Raw genomic sequence first — 15,812 nt, 5'->3', positions numbered from 1 at the left:
TTTTTTTTAATTTTGCTTTCTTCAAACTGATTGCTTATGGCTGAACTAATAACATTTCTTATTTTTTACTTCTATTTGCTATTTATTTGCAGACTTTAGGGCCTACTTCTTTTGCTTCCACTCCTACAGGTCATGTGACAAATTTGTCATCAACTTCATTAGGATCTTCAAAAATCAACTACAGGTATTAGTTTTATGATTTTGCGGAATGTTTCTCTCAACGACGGCAAACTTCTTTTGATTTTATTATTATGTTTTATGTTAGCTGACCTTTATCTTCTTTTGTTAGGCCACTTCTGGCTGATATTGTCCACACAGAGGATGTGAAGGAGCTCTGCAGGATTTTGGTATTGGTATCAAGACAGGCTGCGAAAACGGCTGCTGGTATGAAAATTCTCATTTTGCAATATTACCCGCATTCCAGAAATATTTCTTACCTCCTTTATTTCCATCTTCCCAGTGCAATATTTGCTACATTTGCTACTCTATCTGCCATATATGATTATTGCCTCAAATCACATATATTTATTCTGGATTAGTTTACATGTTCTTACAATAAGCCTAAACATTAAGCTGATTTTCTCTCTTTTCTATCGGTTCGGAATCAAATTATTAAACCGAACATATGTTTAAGGAAATTGCATGATGCCTGTGATATGATTTTAAAGATGACATGGCCTTGCAATTCTATTTTGATTTGACATTGGTAAATTGATTGAGTACCGTTGGGTATGATTCTTTTTAGCTTGGTATTATTCTTGGTTCCTTCATGTTCAGGATTTATTAATCGGTGATTTCTTTTCTTTACATATTTGTATTCTTTAATTTTAATAATTGATTTGTATGCGTAACTTATGATTTACAAATTTAACACAATTTAAATTTCAATTGTAATGTGAGTTTCAATCTACCTTTTGAATTCTTATGTATCTTTAAATGTTTTATAATTGTCAGCTGTTAAATTATCATTTTTGTGGATATTATGTAACTATGTATTTCATTTAAGGGAGCAAACAATTGTAGATTGCCTAAGTTAAGTGTTTGTGAACCTCAAATTTGAACTTTGAGCATGATTTTGTTCGTCCTATTATAAGTTTGAAAGATTTACATGCGTACCACTCAAGTCATATGTATTTACATAGCTAACAACTAAACTTTAATTTGGACAACATGCCGCCTAACCTATGCGTGAAAAAGTGTATTATTCACTTTTTGAAAGTTTAAAAGGTGATATTTTTCATTTGATATGAAAGATTGGCGTGGTATAAAATGTAAAAGTAAAGTTTAGGTGTGAGGAATTGGGTGGATGTCCCTATAAATTTATAGGCATTCGACATCAAATTTGGTATCTGACCTTAAGATAGTATGAACATATCAACCAGGGATTGGGCTCAAAATCATGGTTATTTAAAAGATGATATTTTGAAAAATTACTTGGCTAAATTGTTATAGAAATAAAACAAAATAAGTGAGGATATAATCAAGGTAAGAGTAGATTGAAACATTGGAAATTACACAGTTTCCACCGCATGAAGAAGTTAACTCTAACCATAATATTGGTCTCAAGAGTAAATCAATCAAAATAAGTGTTTTAGGTTGTATGATAATAAACTTATGATACATTTAGATGTCAACCATATGATTTTAAAGATAATATATGATAAGCTAAAATTGAAGCGTTTGCATTTGATGAGATATAATATTGTAAAATTTTCTATGGTTGGGCTATGGATAATTGTTTTGAATGATGAACAATGTCAATTCAATGCTAGGGAAGATGTATTAAGTTGAAATCATCTGCGCAAATTAAAGTGTATTGGATGTTTATGGAAAATAACTAATTAGGAAACTATTGGGTTAGATGATGTATAATTTGTTTGGCTGAAAATAAAAGATTTGCTTGTTGAAAAGCTCCTGCCATTATCCTATCTTGATTGAATGCTGAATGAATTAAATGCTTTAAAACAAATGACAATAGGTAACATTGGATATGAATCCGATTGAGAAAATTTTATTTTATTTTCCAAATCATTGAAGATACTAAAATAACCTTTTTTTAAAGTTTAAATCTTGAATAAAATTTATTATTAGAAGGGAAATTAAACCTCTTGGTGTTCCCTCATTTGGTTATGCTTATAAATTTGCATTAGATTTTGAGCAAAATTTGAAATTTTTTACTACTAAAACGGCAACTAAATATAAGCACATATAAGTACATGTTTTTGTTAAATGATCAAACTCAATCAGTTGTATCCACAAATGCAAAAGAAAATAATACTATTTGGCTTTAAAATTTATGTTTAATGTCATTTAGCATATTGCTATTCGACAAATTCCCTGGTATGAACCTACATATTAATGTGGAAGACGTAGACATTGAAATCATTGAGGATGATATTTATTAATTTGAAGTATTCAAAACTTTTTCTTATCAATAATTTTCTTAATGTTATGCACTGCATAATTGCCACATCTAAATTTTGGTTTAATTGAAAAAAAATATGTTTTTCAAACTTTTTTTAAGCATAATGATAAAATAAAAACTTATTATGGATAGGGAATGTTGTATGAATGTTGTGGCTATGTCTGGCATTTGATTGTTTGAAACTTAAAACTATTCAATATCAATTATCATATAAAATAATATGGGTAGATAGGATAATAATTTTTTATGTAAATGTTTAGTGTCAAATTAACTTGCTATATATGATGATAGGTTTGGTGTGATATATGCAACTTGCTTAAAAAATTATGATATTAAAGTGCCAAAAAAAAAACAGTTGGACAATAATTTTATTGCTTAGTAAACCTAAAAGCAAGTTTATTTCATTTTTAAAAGAATTTTGCACACCCAATGAATAGAATAAATCATTGTATATTTTAAATCAACATGTTCCTGAAAGGAGGCTTGAAGGGGGATTGCATTCTTGCTTTTGTAGCTATATAACTGAAAGATATTATGATCTTCTTGATGAATTATCACCTCATAGAAATTCTCAAACATGCTATTATTTGATGTTCATATATTTTCTTAACCAATTTTCATATTATATGATGAACACCCTTGAACATGCTTAACTTAAAATTAAGTTAATGGTTTGTCTCGAAAAGGTGTGAAAGGAGGGGGATTGCATTCTTGCTTTTGCGGCTATATAACTGAAAGATATTATGATCTTCTTGATGAATTATCACCTCATAGAAATTCTCAAACACACTATTATTTGATGTTCATATATTTTCTTTACTAATTTTCATATTATATGATGAACACTCTTGAACATGTTGAACTTAAAATTAAGTTAATGGTTTGTCTCGAAAAGGATTTTATTAGAGGAAGAGTCCTTCTTCGACTAATACTTTTCTTACACTTGAGAAAGATGAAAAAAAGCGAGTGAGAGTTGACAATGCAACAATTTATCAGATTGTCATTAAATATTAATCTCCTACACCTAAATTGGATGATATGCTAGATACAAGGAGTTTACTGTTATTATTATTATTTTTTAAATTGAAATGAGAAGTTGCTATCATCAAGTAAAAATGCACGAAGGAGAAGAATGTAAAACTATTTTTAAAACTAATGATATATTAGATAAAATGATAGTGATGCATTTTGAATAAACTAATATATCAAGCTTTTTTAAGAGAATTCTGAATCTTGTTCAACCTTTCAATTAGAAAATTTTTTGGTTGTATGTTTTAGTGATATATCGGAGAAATAATAGAGTTAGAATGGATCATTTTGCTAACTTTTTAGGAATTGCAAGATAAGAAAATATATTTGCATATGATGAAGTGTTTGTTCTATCATTTGTGATTTCTTTCTTTTTGTTTTTAATTTGTTTTGTGAAGGAGTTTTTATTAATATTGATAAATTTAAAACATATAATTATTAGCCATCACCTATTAATATTCATGAGATTTGGAGTTTTTATGCCTTGGCTATGTTTTGTAGAGGATTTGTTAAGAGATTCAATCCTGTAATGACATCAATTACCAATTGTCTTAAAATGGAATTGTTTTATTTGATAGAATCTGTAGATCATGTTTTTACAATATTAAAGAATGTTCCCAGTTTTGCATAAAAATTTAGATTTTATTAAGGCCTTTAAAGTTCCTTATGATGCTATTATAGGTGTTTAAAGTCAAGAAGAACATTTTATTTCTTATTTTAGTGAGAAATTAAACAATTTTAGCAAAATATCAAATTAAAATTATAATAAGGAGTTCAATGCAGTTGTCTAACCTCTTTGATGGTAGAAGCAATATCTATTATCCAAATAGTTTATCTTATATTATGATCTAGTTTCAAAGTATTTGAACATTTACAAGAGCACCCTTTTATCATGAAATATCATGTTGGGATGAAAGTAAATTTGTTGCATTGACAAGGATTGCCATTATTTTGCACAATGAAAAGTAAGATGATGTTTTTTTTTTATAATTTTAAGAAAATTATGTCATAAACATGATGATGTTTTTTTATAATTTTAAGAAAATTATGTCATAAACAATAAGGCATAGGGCTAAACTTTGTTCAATAAAAGAATCATAAGTAATAATCAATGTTATTTTCATAATAGTTATAGAAAGTATACAGATGACAGAATTTTCAATATGATATCATTTAATGGTGTTTTATATGCAATATGAGTTCATAAACATTTTTATGCATGCTGATGATCATTTGTATGCAGCATATATTTATACATCTATAAATAACTCACTAATTATTATCATAATAGTTTTATATTTGTATTTTTCAACAGTTGGTCTACTAAGATACTCGTAACTGAAAGGTTTCACCAACCCCATGGAGATCCCATGGTTTCCCAAAAGATACTCTGGATCAACTAGCTTAGCAAAATGGATTTCACTGATAATATCTGCATCATACTTGAGCATTCATCATATAAGTTCTATATTATGAGAAAAATCCTTGCTGAAAATTTTATAATCATTATGATCAAAATTTGCTACATATTAACATAAAATGCTATTATTTTTCCTTCACATGCATAAAATTTCTGAAAATTTGAACATTTTATCTTATATTAATTACAGATAAAGGAGTTCATGAGAGAAGGATGGCTGAGATGGACGAACAAACTGAAAGTTCACTCGCTTCATCGAGCCGCGATAAGGACGAGACTCAAAAGGATGTGGATATTCAGAAAACATCGGCCGATGACCGACTCAGTGGAACTCAGGCTGACAAAATGAGCACAGAAGAGTCAGGTTCGGATTTGGTGGATGTAGCAAAAGTCGGAAGGCCGATGTCCCCCGGAACTCTTGCGTTAATGTGTGATGAGCAGGACTTGCTTTTTATGTCGTCTCAGGACCCGAATCCGCCTTTGAGGCTTCCTTACGACCAGAGTGTGACAGAGTGGTATGCAGAGCAAGAGAAATGCGTGTTGATGGCCTATCGAGAGTCCCTACTCAAACTCATTAATTGTGGAACAGCCAAAGGTGAGTTGATTTTCTAATGGGGCATTATTTACATACATATCATTCAATTCCTCTTTGTTTACATATCAAACACCCAAATCTTTAAATCACCTACACCTTTTAATGCATAGAATAGGTTGTACGCATGTAAAAAATTTAAGTTTGGGTGTTAGATATGTAAATTCTTAGGATTTGAGTGGTATTTTTGTAAATCTTCCTTTCTAAATTAAAGTCTGTTTTGTATGGTTATAACTATTAAATTTTTGTAAATTTTTAAAAGATTGAGGCTAAATATCTTTTGCTAATTGCATTGAGTTAAATAAAACAAAGACAAATTTAACATACATACCATACAATTCCTATGTATTTACATATCTAACCCTCAAAATTCAATATTTACATCTATAACACTTTGCTGTCATAAACCGGTGCGTGAAAATGTTGATTAAAAGACTAAACTCAGACTAAAATGACCCTCTGCAAAGCATCATGAGACTATTTTGACACTTTTTATTTTGAAGTAACTTTACTTCCTTCTTTATAAGAATCTTAGTTACAGAAACAAATGTTTATTTTGCAGAAGCAAAGTTATCTTCAATGGCTTCAAAGTCAGAGAAATTCAGTCAGCAGGAGCTCTTTCAGAATGTAAATGGCAATGCATTACCAGCTTTCTCAAATGGCAATGTAGCTTCAAGAGGTGGAAACCAAACTCTAGAAAATGGTTTCTTAAAACCTAAGATTGAGAATTTTGAGATGTAGAGTACAAAACAAAAGGAAAATTTACATACATACCCCTTAGTTCTCATGTATTTATGTATCTAACAACTAAAGCTTAAATTTTTACGTGCAAGCCGCCTTACCTTTGCATGAAAGGTGTGTTTCGATTCGTAAAATAAAGTAATGATACGAAAGACTTGGATGGTATGAATGTAAAAAAAGTAAAAGTTTAGGAGTTAGATATGTAATTACATAGGAATTAGGAGGTATGTATGTAAATGCCCCCCAACAAAATAATATTTACAGAAATCTTGAGATCATCTTGTAGAGTTTGTTCTGGCAGCCATTAAAATGCTGTTGGAAGCTCCCAATCCTGACTGCAGTCATTGTAACCTGTCAGTAGGGTAGAAGTGGTCAGCTTCAATCTGCATAGTTTTCCTCAGTTGTAATTTATAGATAACATTTATTCTTTTTTTTTAAAATGTTGATTTACATCAGTAGTTTTATCTTGAGATTTTGCAGAATCTGTCATACCTGCTGCTGTTGTTGTTTCATTTTATATATATATATATATATATTAAAAAAAAGAATGGTCAGATGCTATTATACGAGCCCCGGTCATCCCTTATGCATCTAACTATTCGAGTATCACCCTACATTCGGGGGATTTGAATCTTGGACCAGAGGGGACTTGTAACCGACAAGCATATGTCTGACCAACTAATCTGAGCACGTGGCGTATACCCTGACTTGTTGGTTGACATATGCGACGTCAGCTGTAACAACTATGAAGTTGGTAGTTTGAATCCCCCTCTGGCTACGGTTGTCTTATGAAGGGTGGTATTAGAATTGTTAGATACGTAAGAGTGGCTTGGTACAATTTCTTTTTATATATATATATATATATATATATATAGTTTACCTCCAAAATGATAAATTTATAAATATCAATATTTCAAGTGGCCTATTTGCAATTATTTTTTGTTTTCTTTATACATTGTCATTACTTAAGTTATTCTAATAATGACTGATGATTTTGTATCCTATGATAAACAAAATTAAGTAATTTTATCATATAATTTTATTTTAAATAACATAACTTTAATCAAAGGTGTGAAAATAAGATTATATATCAAACCGAAATAAGTAAATGTTCAAAACATAATGGTTCAATTAAGATTGAAATAATAAATATTTAAATTATTTTAATATACATTATATAATATAATAATGATATATTAATATCAATTTTATAGACTCAAGAAATAATATTTTAATTAAAGAAATTTTTAAATATTTTAAATAATATTCTAAAAAAAAATTAAATGGACGATATTTTTGATTATATTTAACTTAAATATCTTATTTTCCATCATCCAATCAAAATTAAAAAAAAAACTAAAATTAAATAATATTGGAACCTACCGGTTCTTTAAAAACCAAACAAGTTCACCCATCCTTTAGTTCAACCCTGATTATATGCACAAACGATTCTACTTGGACCAAACCGGTTGAATGACCGATTCAAATTGAACCGGTCCGGTCCAATTTTTAAAACCGGACTTCCATAATATTTATCAATATGATAACATTATGGGTTACATGATAATATGATGCAAAAAAAAATTATATTGGCATTTACATACATAGCACAAAATTCAGATGTATTTACATATCTAACACCTAAACATTCAGATTCAGGTGCATAACACTCAAATCTTTAACATCACATCAAAAACATGCTCATCACCATCATTTTAAAGTGAAATGCACATTTTCATGTATAATTTATGCCGCCGCCAAAATATTATAACTGGAAATATCAAATTTGTTGGTGGAAATGTAAATACATGAGAATTGTGGGGTGTGTATGTAAATTCTCTTGAATTTTTGGACACCGCTACAGCTGATGAATTAATTGTATGCTATATAACTCACAAAACACAAATCTTCAGTAATTCAAGTTATAACAATATCAGCAACAAGAAACTCAGCCACCAAATGCTACTGGCCCAATACATCAGATAAGGAATCCTTTATTATTTTGAAAAACTCTTCCCTGTTAAGAGAAATTATTAATCACATATTAGGAGCAAAAATTAGAAGTAAATTCAAAAAATAAAAATGCCTCAATGATTCCAGGCTTTAAACAAACATCAAGGGGAGAGCAAATATGGTTACTGAATTTCAAATTTGAAATTGCAACAAAATGATGACATGATCCCCGAATTAGGGTTAATTCTAGAGTGAAGATAGTGTCGGCTAGGGGTTTGGACCTTCAGGGTCATGGTAAAGGGATCGGCTAGCGGGCTGGAAAAGGGTGGCAGCGATGAGAGAATGCAAAGGTAGGCAAGGGGAGGTGGAGAGCGACAAGAACAGCCTTGGAGGTGTGTTGTTCAGGGTGGCGACAGAAAGGAAAATTAGAAAAACAGCATGATTGTTGTTTCTGAGGTGGCGGCACTAAGGGGAAAGCACCAAGGGTGAAGGGAGTCGATGCGGGAAAGGATGGGACATGGCATAGAGTAAGGATAAACACTACCTGAAGACCAAAATATAGTTGGAGCACTACTGAGAACACTAGATACTGCCCGTGAAGGGAAAAGAGACGTCGACAGTTATGCTGAAATAAAGCATAGCAAAAGCTAACCCTAAAACACCACAAAAGAAAATATATAATCCTATGTAACAAGGAGTGGGCCCCTTATTGAAAAGGGTGACACTCCCCCTTGAGAGAGTCGGTCTACCATCATAAACCCTAGGTCGAATCAGTCCAAGCAACAGGTGGCGTCCGCGACAGTTTTTTACCGTATTGTAGACAACAAGGTAGGTGACACCCACATTGGTCGCCCGATGTTGACAAAGCTTCGACCTCATCTGTTAAAAGTGTTGTCTCCTCATAGTATAGAGTCAGCTTGGCCACGTTGAACGTAGTGGAATTGTTGTAATTTCCCCGCAAATCAATCTTCTAGGTATTGTTATTCAACTTTAGAGGATTCTGAAAAAGTCCATTTGCTTTGGGTTTGAGTTTCCCAAAAGACCCCATGGGAAACCTTTCTTTCTTCAATCTGATCCATACTAAATCTCCCTCCTAAAAAGTCACATTCATCTTGGTTTTATTAGCTTGCTCTTGATAATTGTGATTCTTTATGGTGATCTCTTTCCCAACTTCCTCATGTAGCCTCTGAATCTCCTACAGTCTAGCCTCATCATCAACACTAACCTCTGTAGCAGGAAGAAGTGAAATCAACTTAAGTGGGGTGAGTTGAGTTTGTCATGTAGTCTCAAAGGTAGTGTGTCATGTAGTCTAACTCACGAATCTACTGAAAGAAAATTCAGCCAAGGCTATAATTAGATCTCAACTCAAAGAGAGATTTTCAAAGAGAGATTTTTCTTCACCTTATGGCAATAAGTTTTACTCCTATCAGTTGGCACTTCTTTATACTCAAAAATCCTCTCAACCGTCTGTAAGCACTCGATGAAGTCATCTGAATTCATTCTCCCCTCGAAATCCAACAAGTCTACCTTCACCACAATGTCACTCAATCTTCCAAAAGTCACTCCATCTCTCGGCCTACTCTGATAATGGATCCCAGATCTTATCCCAGATCTTCGTGGCCTGCCCTCATTTTCACTGGAATTATCCCTATAGAATGGATTCGTGTTTTCCTCTCTTCTTAGAATCTCACTGTCATGGTCGACGGTGATTTTTACAAGGGTACCTTCCTCAATTTCAACAAATCTTTATGAATTCGGCAGATTTCCTGCTGCATCTCTTCCATGGTGAGTTCTTGAACAACTTCTGACACTTGCCTCCTAAGTGGCATGGTTGGGGTTTAGGTTTTGGAGGATTTAGGGTAGGAAAAAAAAATATGGTGGCTAATTTGAAAAATTAGCAAGGAGAATGGGCATGGGTGAAATTTGGGTTAGGTATAGGTGGATTTTGTAACCTTATGATGGACTACGGTTAAGCTAGTTCAGATACCAAATGATACCGAACTTTAAATATCTCAAGAGGAAGCAAATTTTTTTTAATGATTTCAAATATAAAATTACAACAAAAAATTGTGAAAATCAGAAATTGCAATAAAACAACAATATGACACCCAAACTATGGTTGGTTATAGGGCGGGGATAGTTCTGGGTAGGAATTTGGACCTCTGAGGAAATTGCAAGGGGTCGGATAGCGGGTTGGAAAGAGATGGCAGCGATGAGGGAATGCGTTGGCAGCAAAAGGGAGGTGGAGAGCAGCAGAAAAACTTTGGAGGTGTTGTTCAAGGTGGCGATAGCAAGAACAACTTTGGAGGTGTTGTTCAAGGTGGCGGTAGCAAGAACAACGTGACAAAAACAAAGGTTTGCCTTTTTATGGGCGGTGGCAACTAGGGGAAAGCAGCAAGGGTGAAGGGAGTCGATGCGGCAAAAGACAGGGAACAGGGAAGGGCAAATGAAGGATAAACCACCACCTAAAATCAAGATAAAGTCAGAGCACCACTTGAAACCTTAAGATACAACTCGTAAAACGAAAAGAGATGTTGATGGCTATTCTGAGATAAAATAAATCAAAAACTAACCATAAAATACCATAAAAGTAAAGATATAATCCTAGGTAACTAGGAGTGGGCCCCTCTATTGAAAAGAGGCGGCTCTCCCCCTTGAGAGAGTCAGTCGGTCCTCTGAAGCCTTGGACCGAACCAGTCCAAGCAGTAGGTGGCGCGCGTGGCAATTCTGGACCGCACTGGCTCAAACAAAAGGGCAAGTGATGCCCGCCACTCAATCTATAAAATCCTAGAGTCATAAAAATTTTAAGTCGAAGGAAAAACAACAAGTCTATATCCCCAAAATGCAAATACCTCTCATGAATATCTCAAAATAGACATATCTAACCTAACAACTTTGTCTTTTTCATCAAAACAATGACATTTTAGTTGAATTATTGAATCCTCAAAACATAAATATTGATGCTTAATAAATCAAAATTATCTTTAAAATTCTACTAATTAACATGTAATCTTAAATTTATTAAAAAAGAAGCATTCATGATTATTTTGAAGGAATTGAAGAATCAAAGGAGGGATCATCTACACGAGAAGTTTAGATTTGGGTGTCCTAACATCAACACATTATTATTCATAAATCTTCATACAACTATGAAGAAATATTTTTATGGGTAGTTTAGTTTAGTGAAAAAGGGTGTAAATTAAAAGGAATATATGCATTTGAAAAGTTGGGTGTTAATTTGGTGAAAACAGAGTTTAGAGTAATATTTTAAAGTATTTGGAATTCATCATTTGTCTCATTTTCAATGTATTTAGAATAGAACTAATTATGGATGAATTTTAAATACACCGCAAGAGTGAAGCTTTGTTGGTAAACTATCACCGTCATTAGTCGACCCTGCCACCAGCTGCCGCTGGCCTTGGCCACCACCTATGACCACGCCAGCCGCTAACATCTGGAGGCCACCTGCTAACAATGTCGCCCTGGCTACTGTCGATCACCTACCACCACCAGCTGCCCACCGCTTCCACCCCCTTATTTTATATTTATTTCATTTTTTCTTCAAATCAAACACAAAAATATAAACACGTGTATTTGTTTTGCACCGAGCTAAACAACTCTAAAATTAAAATATTTCAAATACACTACATTTCACCAACATTGAATTACGTTTACACTACATACTTTTTTTCAACAAACCAAACAACCACTAAGATTATTTTCATATTCATAACAAAGAATGGACTTTCTTTATATGAATTGGAACAATTTTATGGAAATAAAGAAAAAAAATCTCAAAGAGGTCATGAGAGCATTTCTTCCTTATTTTGTTTATATTAGCTTTGTTCAACAACATCTACCAAGTATTATTTGGCTATCTGCTTGAAATAAAAAGATATTAATATTTGGTTCTCGCATCAACTACTATTGATAGAAGGGCAAGGGTAAAATATGGTTGAAATCCAACAATGAAATTTAATGAGCACAAATGGAACCTCACTCGTAACTCTCATGAGAAGAAGCGAGGGTGATACGAATAAAACTGAAATGTAAAATTTTTCTTATAAGGTAGAACTAGGGATTAAGATCCCTCATTCCCTAATGATTTTTTTTAAAATTTTTTAAGATTTTAAACTAAGTATTGAACACAAAAATATAGTGAAATACAGTTTCAGCTCACTATAAAGAATTGAATCAAAACATAAAAAAGCTTATCTGATAGATTCAAAAAGTTGCTCTGATATAAGGCCAAACTAGGAAAAATCAACAACATTCATATTAATTTCCTAGAATACCAAGACGGAACCCTTTCTTTGATGCATATCTTTATTTATATTTCAGAATCACAACTCTCTTCAAGAGATAGAAGTTCATAGCCTGGAAAAAAAACAAAAAGAAAGAAGGAAATAGAAAACTATGAGGCGCAAGAAAACGTCCTTGTCACTTTGAAACTAGAACAACCGTATGTTGGGAGGTTCTGACCAATTAATATGAGAAAATTTTTGTGCAAAATCTCAAAGCATGGGACGTTTAGACATAAAATTTCAATGAAGTCATCCAAAAAAAGTGAATTTGAAGCTCAAAATTCAATTGGGGAGGCTGCTACCAATTTAAAACACAATGTAAGTTATCTAACCAAACCCAATTGAATGCCTAAAAGCTAAGTTGGTTCGAGATAAAATCGCTTATTTGATCGAGCAGACTTGAACTAACCACTTGGTCGTCCTAAGAGCCTATTGGGTGTAATTTGCATCATCGGGTCTGAATTGAGTTCATATGACTAACTTGCTCAAATATTCAGCCAAATGAGCTATTTGATTTGGGCTTAGAACCCTATTAAGCCAACTGGGTCAAACCAGAACCAGGCACCAGTTTTAAACAATTCGAATTTGACTAATTGATTGGCCCAATTAAAGTTAGCCTAAATAAGAAATTAGGCATTCCTAACTTTTTAATGTAAAGCTCAAGGGATTCAAGGAAAACTTATGGTGTTCAATTATGGGGCATTTTGGCTGGATTTGTTCAATTATAAAAATATGAGTTTACATATGTAAAGCTACTAAGAAAATCAAGGAGACAATTAATTTAATGAAAACAAGTTGAGGTCAATTAGCTCAACTAAGTTAACTAGACTTGAGTTATCTTTGATCAAGAGCAATTGGGCCACAAGGAACTATCAAGGTTAATTGAGGACATAAAAATCAGTCTAGTTTTGACTTGAGTCAAATAAGACTAGATCTAGGTCAATTATGACAAAAAAAGTTGGCATTAATTAGTTAAATGGTCAGCTAAGCAAACTTATTCAGCTAGCAGCAACATAGCATAAGTAGCACTAAAAGAGCTAATTAATATCAATTTATATACGAGAAGAGTGTAAAAATGGTCCCGTAACTCTTTGTTTGAGGTTATTTTAGTCCAATAGCTTGTAAAAGTGTCAAGTTAATCCCCATATATTTTTCAATAGTGGCTAAAATAGTCTTCTCTAAGGACTTTCAACATATATTAAAAGAGTCTAAAGACTAATTTCACGTTTTTATATACTCAGATTAAAATGACTCATATAAATAGTCAGAGGAATCATTTAACTGTTTACTTATTTATATCACCTAATTATGATTGAGTGGGTCACCCTAAATCAAAGAAGAGATTGAACTAACTAGGGATTCTATAAGCGAACTAGAACCATCATGATAAAGTGAGGCTACAATAGATTGAGTCAACCAAGATTGCACAAGGACAACTAGGATCACACTATGTTAGCACAGTGGATCCAACAAGTCTCTATTGAATCTATTAGGATTTTTTTGTGTTTGAGGTGTGAAGCACAATTTAGGCCAATTGGCCCCATGAAGTTTAGTCTCACCCAATAGAGACATAAGTCAACATGGGAGGAAAGACCAACCACATGGCTGCATGGGCCAGGCTACCCCAACAGAGTGGCATTGGGTCTCCACGGATTGTTGCAATCAACCTAAAAGCTCACATACGTCATATGAGATTCAGAGGAATGCACTGAGACAAGAAAAACCACAGCTGCACGGGCCAGGCTAGCCCAACAGAGTAGCATCGAGTCTCTACGGATTGTTGCAATCTACCTAAGCTCATATATGTCAAAGGAGGTTCCGAGGAATGCACTAAGACAAGAAAAATTCAAATTTGGATATTTTCCATTAATTTTGCTTATAAATGATTCAATACAGATACATTATAACTGGCATTGCGAAGTAGCATTCATAAGGAGAGACAGCAAAAGCATACCATGTTTAGAATAATCAACTGAATTTAATCAGAAAATAACAGAAGAAAGGAAATCAAATTAGCTCAATACAAGTTATTTACCTGTCTGGTTTGAATAGGAGATATCGATAGATAAACCACTGAAGAACAAAGGTTGTTGTCAGACCTATAAGAAACAAATTCTGGAAAGGGATATTTACATACATACTACCCAATTCCTATGCATTTACATATCTAACACCTAAACTTTGCTTTTTTACATTTATAGCACCCAACAAATCATTCATATCACGCACCCAAATCATTCATATCACACAAAAAATACCACTATTTTAACGTTTAAAAAGTGAAATACAGCTTTTTTATGCGTAGGTAATATGCCATACATGAAAAAATTGAAGTTCAGGTGTCAAATATGTAAATAAAAAATAAGTGAGTGGTATGCATGTCAATCTTCCTTCTGGAAAATATTAATTCAAAGAACAAAACTAAGACATATCATCTCACCCAGGAAAACAATATTCCAACGAATTCAAGAACAGTGGGGAGCACAGGTAGTCTGTCAATGACCTGAAACAAGAAGCAGAAGGGCCAATAAAACAGGTGAGGTAAATATGTAATATATGGAATCTTATTACTTCAGTTCTTCAAAATGAGGCTTGCCAAGTTCAAATCTGCACAAATGGCAATGCAAATTACCGCAATAAGGTTTAACGAGGCCCAAACTCCAGCAATAGACGCAAATCCTAAGCCAACCAGAGCAATTCGATCTTCATTGCTTTCCCACTGCTTTAAAAGAAACCAAAATTAAGGAAAAAAAAGGGTTAAATGATCTCATAAGATGCAAAAAATAGCTAAAAATTTAGGGGCATTTACATACATGTCACACAATCCTTATGTATTTACATATCTAACACCTAAACATTAATATATACATACACAGAGCTCAAATTTTGACATCACATCAAAAATACCACTCTCACTACCTTTTTAAAAGTGAAATACACTTATTCATGCATAGTTTTATGACACCAAGATGTTGTAAATGTAAATATCAAATTTTGGGCTTTCAATATGTAAATACAAAAGAATTGTGTGGTATGCATGTGAATTTTCCAAAAAATTGTAGACTAATGAACGTATAGAACTAGAAGATGCAATCTCTTGTAATTTAAAAACAGATTCTAATGTGGGAGCTTCTTTGGGTCAAGGCATTGTAGTTGATACAGTATCGTGGTCCAACCCTTCTCCCCTTTTCTTTTTCTTTTCCTTCCTCTTCCCTTCTTTTTCCATAATTCTCCTATTTTATTTCCTACCCATTCAATGCATGCCTTTTCTATTTCTTTCCTTTCCTAAGCATTACCTATTATATTTACAAATTCTCATTATATATATAGCTGTCGAGGGTTTTAGAG

General features: G+C 32.8%; 2 protein-coding genes across 3 annotated transcripts in view; one reads left to right on the top strand and one right to left on the bottom strand.

The window, feature by feature from the left end:
• Window positions 1–92: 92 nt before the first annotated feature.
• On the top strand, window positions 93–6,217 carry LOC110027616 (protein tesmin/TSO1-like CXC 5; the record flags this gene model as incomplete). The annotated part of the gene is made up of 4 exons (XM_020729117.1): window positions 93–184; window positions 290–384; window positions 5,065–5,469; window positions 6,029–6,217. Coding segments are annotated over 4 exons (771 nt in total), but the record flags the coding sequence as incomplete, so codon positions are not given.
• A 266-nt stretch (window positions 6,218–6,483) lies between these two features.
• The window catches only part of LOC110027612 (protein CURVATURE THYLAKOID 1C, chloroplastic), a gene marked incomplete at its 5' end in the record, with an annotated part of 22,946 nt that continues 13,617 nt past the window's right edge, over window positions 6,484–15,812 (bottom strand). Inside the window, 5 exon segments of one of the 2 annotated variants that reach the window (XR_002294361.1) lie at window positions 6,484–6,558; window positions 8,104–8,224; window positions 14,500–14,579; window positions 14,905–14,967; window positions 15,097–15,186. Coding sequence is in view for 1 of the 2 variants with exons in the window: in XM_020729113.1 (XP_020584772.1) it covers window positions 8,170–8,224; window positions 14,500–14,537; window positions 14,905–14,967; window positions 15,097–15,186 (246 nt within the window). 2 annotated transcript variants of the gene reach the window in all.

Source organism: Phalaenopsis equestris, unplaced genomic scaffold (assembly GCF_001263595.1).
Source record: "Phalaenopsis equestris unplaced genomic scaffold, ASM126359v1 Scaffold000429, whole genome shotgun sequence".
In the NCBI taxonomy this organism is placed as follows: Eukaryota; Viridiplantae; Streptophyta; class Magnoliopsida; order Asparagales; family Orchidaceae; genus Phalaenopsis; species Phalaenopsis equestris.
This window is presented reverse-complemented; position numbering and strand designations above follow the sequence as displayed.